Source organism: Astatotilapia calliptera, unplaced genomic scaffold (genome assembly GCF_900246225.1).
Source record: "Astatotilapia calliptera unplaced genomic scaffold, fAstCal1.2 U_scaffold_143, whole genome shotgun sequence".
NCBI classification, from domain to species: domain Eukaryota; kingdom Metazoa; phylum Chordata; class Actinopteri; order Cichliformes; family Cichlidae; genus Astatotilapia; species Astatotilapia calliptera.
Window position 1 is genome coordinate 25,950 of NW_020535667.1, and position 11,423 is coordinate 37,372.

An 11,423-nucleotide genomic window follows, 5' to 3' on the forward strand; every position below is an offset into this window, starting at 1 on the left:
GTAATGTGAATGTCTAAGTTGTGGGATAAAATTGAGGCACAGGCAGCCAAAAGGGGACAGAGGGGGGATGCCTCCCCTGCACCCTGGTGACACACCTTTACCCAAGGCCCCTGCATGTGTGGGTGATTGTGGTGGAGCGGGAAGAGGGAGGCAGCTGGAGATGGGGAGGGAAGGAAAGGAGGGGCAAGCAGCATCGCCCGGCCCCACAGAGCCCAGGACGGCCCACCGATCCCACCACAGAGAAAACTTCACGCACCCTGTCATCCACTCATCCTCCAGACTACACAAGACATAGACACCCAGGCTGAGTTCTTCCTCCACCTCTCCTGTATCTCCCCCACCTGCAGAGTGAGTTCCTGGAGAGAGGAGACCTCCTGCAAGATGTAACAGCCTCCCCCACCAGTCTTCCATACAAACGTTAGACATGCAAACACTTAACACAGCAACACTGAAAGCATTGAGTGTAATTTCATTCAAATCAAACTTTATACACAATTACAATAATGGAAAAAAGACTAAATATTAAACACTACAACCTCCGAAGAAACAAATAAAACCAATCACAATCAACATCAAAATATGATCATAGAAAATAGAAGAAGAAGAAGAAGACAGCTCCAGCACTGCCCACGACCCTGAAAAGGAGATGTGGAAGCGAACGGATGGATGGAAAAATAGAAGAGACATATCATACAATTCATAAACGTTCATGTGATATCTTTGGGTTCAAAAACCCAATAACCTTGAATCCTTCTTTTAAATTACATTTAAATTTCAGCTGGTAGCAAAGAAATTAATCAGAAATGAACCACAATTAATCTGCAGCTTCATCAATGTGATGCTGAGTTTCTGACTGAGATTCAGTCTGAACATGTCTGACTCTGTGAAACAGTCAGAGTGTTTCTCTAACAGCAGGAGCCTCTTTACACTCAGCTTCACACAGACGAGCTGAGGAACGATCAAGCAAACTTCTTCTTCTGTCATTTTTAACAGCAGCTTGCATCCAAAGATGTTGCACTACTGCCATCTCCTGGCTTTTACTCTTACTTCTCCTCCAGATCCTCAGATCCTCTTGATGACATCAGTATTTCTCAAAAATGAAAACCACTCCTTTCACCTCATCAGGACTTAACTGATTAACCACTTTTTCAAACGTAAGTTTCATTTCACCACCAGTTCCCACCCTCAACACTCTCCTTTGACTTCTATACTTCCTGCAACTAATAACCACACGTTCAACCGTCTCCATAGCATTACACCATCACATAACCCAGTCGGATGTTTCCCCATCATAAAAAGAGAACCATTCAGAAAGCAGTGACCTGTTTGTATTCTCCTGCTGCCTATTTAACCCACTACTCCTCTTAACTTCTATTGTGTTTTGTACCCCATGTCTCCCTTTTGTTCCATTATCCCATGCCATTCTCCAGAAGTTCTTACTTTGTGTCCAAACTATTCTTTTCCCTCAGATTTCAACAATGGTATCTGCACATCTATGTCTACTTTTTTAACAGCTGCTTTAGCCAACCTATCTGCTCTTTCATTACCCACAATACCTCGGTTGAGGGCGTCAGACCAGCACAGTCTCTTTCAGCACACATGGATATTTCATCAGTCTCATAGACACTGAGAACAATTTGTATATGAGACTAAAGAAACAGTCCACACATAATTGAACAAAAGGCCTCTAAAGTTCTGTGGTTGCCACATTTCCACATGACTGTTTAATTACAGCAAAAACCATCATTATAATTATCTTGATTGATATTGTAATCTCAGTTTTCAACACAATTCAACACTCCGAGGATCTCACCTGGACGACCAACTGCTCCAAGCTGGTCAAGAAGGCTCACCAGCGCCTCTTCTTCTTGAGGACTCTGAGGAAGAACCACCTGTCCTCAGACATCCTGGTGAACTTCTATCGCTGCACCATCGAGAGCATCCTGACCAACTGTATAACAGTCTGGTACGGGAACTGCTCTGCCTCGGACCGGAAGGCGTTGCAGAGGGTCGTGAAAACTGCCCAGCGCATCGCCGGAGCACCACTTCCTGCCATAAAAGACATCTACAGGAAGCGGTGTCTGAAAAGGGCTGGGAAAATCATCAAAGACCCCAGTCACCCATCACATGGACTCTTCACCCTCCTGCCCTCTGGGAGGCGCCACAGGAGCCTCCGGACTAAGACCACCAGGTACCGGAACAGCTTCTTCCCCACAGCTGTCAGACTCCTGAACTCTGCCTCCTGACATCTGACCCACGTTAACACATGGACTGAACATACACACACCCACAACCACATACACACACCCACAACGAACAACTGTACCCTCAAACACAATAATAACATGGACTGAACCACCACTCACAACCACCAGCACTTTATATAGCCTCTGTAGAATTATCCACATATCTCACTTATCTTAACTGCACTACTGTATAGCTCTGTGTCAATAATCATTCTGTACATTCGATAATTTTTAACCCTACAACTGTTTACAACTTGCATAGTTCCCATTTCTGTATAGCTGTAAATCTCAGATTCCTGTAAAGTTATTTATTTCATATTCTGTATAGTTTTTCATATTTATATCCTGTTCATATCCTGTACATAGCTTGTGCTCACTACAGCCTGTACATACTTATAGTTATACAATATTCACAACATACTTCATACCGTGTACATTATAACATAATAGACCCATTTCTGTAATATACTCACATATCTATATTATTGCTAATATATATTGTAATATATCTATATCACTAAAGCACTTCTGGATGGATGCAAACTGCATTTCGTTGCCCTGTACCTGTGCATGTGCAAAGACAATAAAGTTGGATTCTATTCTATTCTATTCTATTCTATTCTATTCTATTCTATTCTATTGTTCATTAACGTAAACAATGTTACAAGATAAATATATATTCTTAGTGCTTATTTTCTGATTAGATTGTTTTATGTATTTTAATAAGAGAGGCCTTTATAAACCAATCGCAGTGTGTGTCTGGCAGGAAGTCTGAATATAGCTTGTGAGCTTGTGAGAGACGTTTCAAAATGAAAACAGAGGAATTAGAGAATGAAAGTGCAAAGTAATAGTAATGAAAATGATATTAAATAAATGTCTTAGTGTGTTAATACAGGTGCGCATGGACTTGCTCAACCTCCTGGAAGAATACAGCAGAAAAATGATAGATTAACAGAATTGGGAGGAAAACAGGCTTTGGTTTAAAATGTCACAGCTTCACCTCTCATCCTGTCCTTATCCTGAGAAGAAGCTTAAAGGACAGTTAATCTCCTGATGAAGACAGAAGACAGACAGAACAACACCGTGGACTTGAAGAATTAACAGCAGGCAAAAAGACAGTGCACCTGACCTAAACACTGAAGGGTCCAGCAGCATGTATGTTGATGGAAACATGCGCTCTGAATTACAAGCTGGAAAGTGTACCAGTGACATGACTGTGTGAAACCACTGGATGGGACTGTCTGAGTTCATATTTGCCATGCTGGGAGTTAAGCGCCAAGAAAAGACTGAAAAGAGGAAGAGAGAATGAAGAGAGAAGAAGAAACAGCTGATTTGGGCCTGTGTTTGATTTGGGAGGCCACACAGGAAGTTGAGAGAAGAGGGGACGAGGACCGGTGAGAGGTGAAGGCTGGACGTGTTAAAGTGACAGCATAGGAAAGTTGGGTTGAACATTGAGGCTGAATTTGTGGGTTTAGAAACATCCAGAGCATCACAACAGAAAGGTAAATAAAAAAAGAAAAGAGAGATAAAGAAATAAATAAACTAATAATACATAAATGAATAGAAAAATAGAAAACACACATGTAGAAATTGTCACATGTGAAATTGTTTTTGGAGAGAATCAGAAGTGAGACAGTTTGAATCCACAGTTCAGCGCAAAGATGCAGGAATTAAATCTGATTATAAAAACACATCGAGGCAACGAAGACCAGCTTACACTCAATATTAATATGAACACACAACATACACGCAATGAAGACATGCTTACACTCATGAATGTGAATACATGACATAAATGCTGAATGGTGTAGATTTAACACACTTAAAGGCTGAAGCTGAGGAATAACTCAGGAAGCTGCAGGACAATAGAGCGACTTTTGTGACAAGGAAAAAGAGACTGGGAGGACCAACCAGGGATTAGAAGCTTAAAGCAGGTTTAAAATAGTGAATTAGAAGTGGTTTCCAGCTGATTGAGCAAAAGAAGTGACGACTGTAGAAATAAAAATAAAATAATAATAATTGAATTATGCAGCAATGTTTTGAATATGCATTTCTGTTGTCAGGGCAACCTCTCGAGATGTGACTCAATATGCAAATTAGTTGAATGAGTGGGGACAGAAAAAAAAGAAAAACTCAAGTTTCCTGTCTGAGACATGAGTGAAGTTTGCATTGAGAGAAATATATCTGTGACTGTGTGAGAAGAACTGTTTGGTAAAATATATGATAGCAGCCGCAGGACAATTAAATAAAGTCTGTGACTAAGTGCAGTCGTGCAGATCTGGAGAAGAAGTTTATAATTTAGTGATGACACATTGTTATAAAGTGTTTAGAAAGGGCTTAATGGGAATATTACTGTTGGGCAAACTGTGCGGCTTTAACAAGATTTTCTGTGTATTTAGCAGGTGAAACTCTGTCAGCTGACTTCAGACTGTCAGGAAGCTGAAGAACCTGAGGCCAACCACTGAAACATGATGTGGGCAAAATGAACAGAGGGAGTGATTTTAAAGGTGAACATTTAGGACTTACTGCAAATGTTACTATGTCAAAGTTACTGTGACTCAAACAGAGGAAATTCTGATTTTCTTATTTCCACACCCAGCATGTTTTGGGTGTTATATGCTATTAAATACTTTTAAATAAATTAAAAAGTATTTAATAGCATATAACGCCCAAAATATGCTTCGGTTCACATTTAACTCCAGAAAATCATCAATCAAAACATGGATATTACCTGACCACAGATTCGTGGTGACGTCACTGCTCTTTTAACTGTTCGGTGTCTTTGTTTGTTTGCTGGTTGTAGAAATGGTTTATATGAGCTTTGAGCTGAGAGTCAGAGGTTTCTGTGGACACTGCTCATGTCGGCACTTATATTTCTGACCTTTTCTTATAACCGATTAAACATGATCTCCTCCCTTTTGCCCCCATTTTTGGTGGTGTAGGTACAAATGATCAGGCATGACATTCTCATAATAAATAAGATACTGCAAATAATTATTTCTGCATTTGTGCGATTGAAGTGAATTGAAAATGTGTATGAAATGACACTTTTTTAAAGATTTGGCCTAAATAATTTTGGAGTGAATGAGTCTAAACATGATGACCTAACTAGTGATACCCTGACACACACACACACACACACACACACACACACACACACACACACACACACACACACACACACACACACACACACACACACAGCATGTTATGCCAGTTTCAGCTGAAACTATGTTTCAAACCATGTTCCGGGTTTTTAGTTCACCATTTATGAGGCTTCAAGAAGAAAATAAAAGACAGATCTGAATGTTTGAAAATGTTTTGGAAAGATTCTGTAAAGATGAGATGAAAAATACTCAAAGGATAAATTTAATTGGTTTATTATTTAGATAAGTTGAAAAAAGTTAAACAAGTAAATGAAGAAACAAGGCAGAGGAGAGAAAAGCCCAACAATCCCCTCTGAGCAAGCAGTTGGCGACAGTGGGGAGGAAAAACTGCCTTTAAACGGGCAGGAACCTCCGGCAGAACCAGGCTCAGGAGGGGACAGTCAACGGCCGGGACTGGTTGGGGGGGTTAACAGAGGTGGAGCAAGACGAGGCTACATCAGGTGAGGAAGCAGTAGCGTCTCTCCTCCGGAACAAGTGGAACCATTTTTTCTTTTTTTTCATGCACTTTTCCACGAGCGCTTTTTTCTCCAGGATGAGATTTCTCAGCTCATCGATGGTTTCTGCGTTTTGTTCTTCAAGTTTCTCACATCTTTGTTCCACCTCTTCCAATGTTGCTTGTTGTTCTTCAAGCTTGTCTTTGAGTTGTTTGGATGTTGCCTCCTGTATCAGCTTGTCCTTGTGCATGTCTGCATTTCTCTGTTGGACCTCTTTGTGCTTGTCTTCTAACTGCTCGTTTCTTTTCTGGATTTCTTGGAGCGTGAGCTGCAGGTCTTCATGTATTTTGTCTTCTTGTTGTTTTTGCGCCTGCATTTGAGTGTTTTCACGCTTCAAGTTATTGAATTCCACCAAAATCCCCTTAACGAGCTCGGAGTTGTTTCTCGCTATCTGATCGATCCTTCTCTGCATCTGTGAGCAGCGTTTCTCCAGTTTGTCCTTTTCTTCTTCCACTTTAGTTGCTTTGTCCTCCAGCTGATTACAAAACTCTTGCAGTTTTAGATTTTTAGACTCAAAGTCCTGGACGATACGTTTTCCTTCTTTCAGTCTTTCCTGCTGTTGATCTTTCTGTTGAAGAAGGTCTTTATTTTGGCGCAGTGTTTCATCCAGGCTTTCTTTCAGCATGCGGTATTTTTCCTGCATGCTCTTCAGTTCGTGCTGCATGTCTCGTTGCTTTTTGTCCTGCTCTTCCTTCTGTTGGAGGAATTCTTTCTTTTCTTCCACAGCTTCATGGAGCTGTCTTTGGAGGAGCCGATTTTTTCGGTCCATGTATTGGAGATCCCGTTGTATCTTATCAGTCATCGTTTTCTTGTCTTGGAGCTGGTTGGTCATTTCTTTTAGTTCTGCACTCTTTTGCCTGTTTTCTTTAATGAGGTGCACAATCTGCTCTCGGGTCTGAGCAAACTTGATTCCCCAGCCCTCATTAATAATTTTTATGTCCGGCTGGCGCTGTTGTCTGTCTTCCAGCTCTTTATTTTGGGCTTCCATTCGTCTACATTTGTCCTCCAGTTGAAGTTTCTCTTCTTCAATTTGTTGCATTTTTTTCTGGAGAAGGTAGTTTTCCTTCCTACTCTCCTCTAACGCCCTTTGGAAGGATGAGGAGCCATTTGGGGAAATTGGCCGGCCACGCCAGGAAGGAGAGGCGGCGTAATCTTTTTGAATTGGTTGTTTTTTTCTTGGAAACATGTTGGAGTTTCTATACGATGACTTTGAAGAGCTTGTGGTGAACGTTTTGTAGGCTGCAAACACAGATGCTGCTGAAACGAACTAAAACTTGCTGTTTCTCACCCCTACTTAAGGAAAAACATCAAAGGACTTAAGATTCTTAAGATCTATGACATCATCACTCCCTAAGCCAATGAGATTGTCACAAGACATTTTGGAATGGGGTATTTTTTTTAAACTGTTTTCAAACTTAACTTTAAATTTCCGTGTTTCCTGGTTGTGGACTATTGGTTAGTCCAGCCGATTAGGAAATTAATTGTCACAAACATCACTAATATTATATAACAGACGACAGAAAACACGAGTTTTTTTTCTACTCAATAGAGGTATAATAAAAAAATTTTTAATTATCCTACTTTTTATAAAAGAGAACATTTATTAAAGATTATGTATTTAATTAAAAAACTCTGTTCATCTAAAGCAGGGGTCAGCAACCTTTAAGACCCAAAGAGCCATAATTGGTCTATCTGGGGTTGAAAGGCTCGATAAATGCACGGCGTTTCACCGGGTACACCGGCTTCCGCGAGTGTGACGCTTATTTTGAGCGATGAAAAAATAAGAAAATATAATTTTATTTGTATATTGCAAAATCACAATAATCTTCCAATTTAGAACTACAAGTTAAAAAAAAGAACTAACATAAATAAAATACACTTCAGCTAATTTATTTTCACAAACCACGCGGAGCCGCACTATAAGGACTAAAGAGCCGCAGGTTGCCGACCCCTGATCTAAAGGGTTTAACAAAAAGGGTGAGCTTCCTGCTGGAAATTGAAATGTCCCCATGTCCCCACTGGGCGATCGTGGCTCAAGAGTTAGGAGTTCGCCTTGTAATCGAGCCCCGGCTTGGACAGTCTCGGTCGTTGTGTCCTTGGGCAAGACACTTCACCCGGCAAGACACTTCACCCGGCAAGACACTTCACCCGTTGCCTACTGGTGGTGGTCAGAGGGCCTGGTGGCGCCCCAGGGTGGCTGTAGCTACATCACCAGTGTGTGAATGTGTGCGTGAATGGGTGGATGACTGAACGTGGGTGCTTAACTAGTTAAAAAAACAAACAAACATCTGTCTCTTATTTTTTATGTCACACAGGAAAGAAGCTTCAATGTCTGATGAGAAGACATTAATTTGTTGGTGTTTGTGGTGTTTGGTGCAGTTTTCTTGTTTTCTGGCTTGTTGTTTATTTACAGTGGAGATGAAGATCTCTAACAAGTTGATTTGTTCACATTTGCACATTTTTAAGAGGAATGTGTTTTTTTGAGTTTGTACACTATATGCATGTAAGGCAACCGTTTCCTTTTTCTGTATTTTTGTGTGCTGCTCTTTTAACAAAAGGGGAACAAAAGACATTTAAATCGACCTCAGATGATTTGTTTAAATTTTTACAAGGTCTTACTGAGGTGATGCAAAGTGAAACATGCTTCTTTTTTGGTAATGTGCTGGAAAAGCTTGAAAATTGACCTTGAATGTGCTTAAAAAGTGCTTGAATTTGACCCTAAAAATGTGTATGAACCCTGCATATATTGCAGTATTTACATTTTATAGTAGGAATTTCATGGCAACAGCTAATCTTTATTTTGTTTACTGGGAAATGAAATGCTGCCAATTCACAAAGCTGTGCTTCAGCTGCACTTCCTGTTGTAGACTTGTGATGCACACAGGCTCTGTTCCAGCACTCAGCATGTTCTTCCTTATTTGCTCCACCAGGGGGAGCTCCTAAACTATGACATCTTGATAGGAGTGAACCAGGGAGAGGGGCTGAAGTTTGTGGACGACAGTGAGGACAACGACGGCATCTCAGCTGCGGCGTTCGACTACACCATCTCCAACTTTGTTGACAACCTCTACGGCTACCCAGAGGGTGAGGACGCCACCTCTGTACACTGCCACTTTTTCAGTTATTCCATTTTACAGCCTCCTCTCACTTAACTGCATTTTGCAGCATCATCAGGTTTTGTCTCATTAGGAGCCGCGTTTGTTGATTTGTTCGTTTTTTTCTGTTTGCTGTATTCATTAAAATAAACGGATAATCGTCAAAATGACAAATGTGGACAATTATCAAAGCTTACATTACAATTCTGACAGCTTGAGTTCACATGAATTTTCAAAAGAATATAAAAAGCTGTGAAAGTGCTTTAAGCGTTTAAAACATGCGAGTAAAGAATGGAATCAGTAACATGTGAGCCCAGTGAAGTGCATCAAACAAGACAAGCGTGCTAAAGAGAGCCACTCATCCACATCACGGCGTGTCTGCGCCTTAACCTTTGAGGCTCTGTGGGCAGTAATGCTATCATCCCCCAGGTAGTGGGCTCCCAATCTCAGTGTCGGTGTTTCTGACAGATCGGCCTGCGAACCCCTCACAGCCGGACCACAGTCACAGTACAGACATGTTTGGATAATGCAGTCATGCTTCCTCTCTGCTGCCTGTCACTCCTTCTGTTATCAGAAAGAGTTTTTTTTCCTCTCTAGATTTCTCACTCGCTTCCTGTTTACGGACCACCAGTGGGTGGCACCAGCTGTGGCCACTGCCAAACTCCATGCTGAGTTTCAGTCCCCAGTTTACTTTTACACGTTCTACCACCACTGCCACACCGAGACGCGGCCCGAGTGGGCCGACGCCGCGCACGGAGACGAGATACCTTACGTGTTCGGCGTACCGATGATCGGTGCCACGGACCTGCTCCCGTGCAACTTCTCCAAGAACGATGTGATGCTGAGCGCTGTGGTCATGACTTACTGGACTAACTTCGCAAAGACTGGGTAGGCCTCATGTCACAGTAGTGTCAACTGTACACGTTACTGTATGTTCACTGATAGCCTTCTAGTCATCTTGAATACTTGAATCTGGGTTGCTAGTTTAATTCCCGTGTGGCTTTGAAGAATTGAACATACTGGTTCACCAAAAGCATCCAGATCCCAGAGCAGCCGGTTGGTCTTAGATAGTTTAAAGGTTGCACAGAGAATGGGCCTCCTGTCTGTATTCAGTGTATTGATGCCACATGTTACTTATAATGGAGACTGAATATAACTTTGAACTGAAACGTTTAACCTTTATGCTCCACCAGGGACCCCAACCTGCCCGTCCCTCAGGACACCGAGTTCATTCATACCAAGCCCAACCGCTTCGAGGAGGTCATCTGGACCAAGTTCAACTGGAAGGACAAGCAGTACCTTCACATCGGTTTGAAACCTCGTGTCAGAGACAACTACAGAGCTAACAAAGTGGCCTTTTGGCTGGAATTAGTCCCTCATCTTCACAGCCTGCACGACGTGCTCTTTCCCACCACTACGCGCTCCCCCGCAGGCCGTGACCCTAGCACCATGAGGCCCAGAAACAACGTTCCTCGAACCACTCGTCATCCTTACCCTACCTTCCCGTCAGATCCCGAGCCCGAGGGCTCAGAGCGCCCGCCCCAGGACCTCTTTCCCGGAGACACCCGCGACTACTCCACCGAACTGAGCGTGACAGTTGCAGTTGGAGCGTCGCTCCTCTTCCTCAACATCCTGGCCTTCGCCGCCCTTTACTACAAGCGTGACAAGCGGCACGAGATGCGCCGGCACCGGCTGTCCCCTCAGCGGGGCGGCCCCGCCAACGACCTGGCTCACAGCCAGGAGGAGGAGATCATGTCCCTGCAGATGAAGGACTGGGAGCACGACGCTCACCACGACATGGAGCCCCTGCGACCCCACGACATCCTGCGGCCCGCCTGCCCTCCCGACTACACCCTGGCGCTGCGCCGCGCCCCCGACAACGTGCCGCTGATGACGCCATACACCATCACCGTGATCCCCAGCACCATCACCAGCATGCAGCCTCTTCACGCCTTCAACACATTCCCCTCCACCGGCCACAACAACACCCTGCCCCACCCCCACTCCACCACCAGGGTATAGTAGGGACAGGCCCGACACAGCGCCACCTAGGGACCAGGAACACTGGCTCTGCTACCGCTCTGGAAGGGAGGCCTCTAGACGTGGGCCTTCGTTCTGTCCTCTTATTCTCTTCTTTCTCCAAAAGCAACTCCACCTGCTGCGTCATGTGCTGTGAAACTTGGCAGCTCCCTCCACTGGTGGCATGTGGAGGTGTAACTGAAGTGTCCAGCAGCAGATGAGCAGTTTGGGGTGGGTGACTCAGATCTTTCAAAGATACTGTTTTCAAAGACGGTCTGCTGTTTCCAGGCTCAAGACCTCCAACATTTGTCAAAGGGACGAATGCTCTCTCGCTCCTCGCTGTTTTCTCTTTTTTACGTTGGCGTCATCTCTTTTTCCATCTCCTGTGTGTTATGTGCACAT

General features: G+C 43.3%; 2 protein-coding genes across 2 annotated transcripts; one reads left to right on the plus strand and one right to left on the minus strand.

Moving 5' to 3' along the window:
* Positions 1–5,776: 5,776 nt before the first annotated feature.
* LOC113017538 (trichohyalin-like) lies at positions 5,777–7,249 on the minus strand. The gene has a single exon (XM_026160687.1). The coding sequence runs from the start codon at positions 7,091–7,093 to the stop codon at positions 5,780–5,782; it is 1,314 nt and encodes a 437-aa protein (XP_026016472.1). The 5' UTR covers positions 7,094–7,249; the 3' UTR covers positions 5,777–5,779.
* Positions 7,092–11,147, plus strand: LOC113017537 (neuroligin-2-like). The gene is made up of 4 exons (XM_026160686.1): positions 7,092–7,130; positions 8,838–9,008; positions 9,577–9,890; positions 10,196–11,147. The coding sequence occupies exons 1-4, from the start codon at positions 7,092–7,094 to the stop codon at positions 11,022–11,024; spliced, it is 1,353 nt and encodes a 450-aa protein (XP_026016471.1). The 3' UTR covers positions 11,025–11,147.
* Positions 11,148–11,423: the final 276 nt, after the last annotated feature.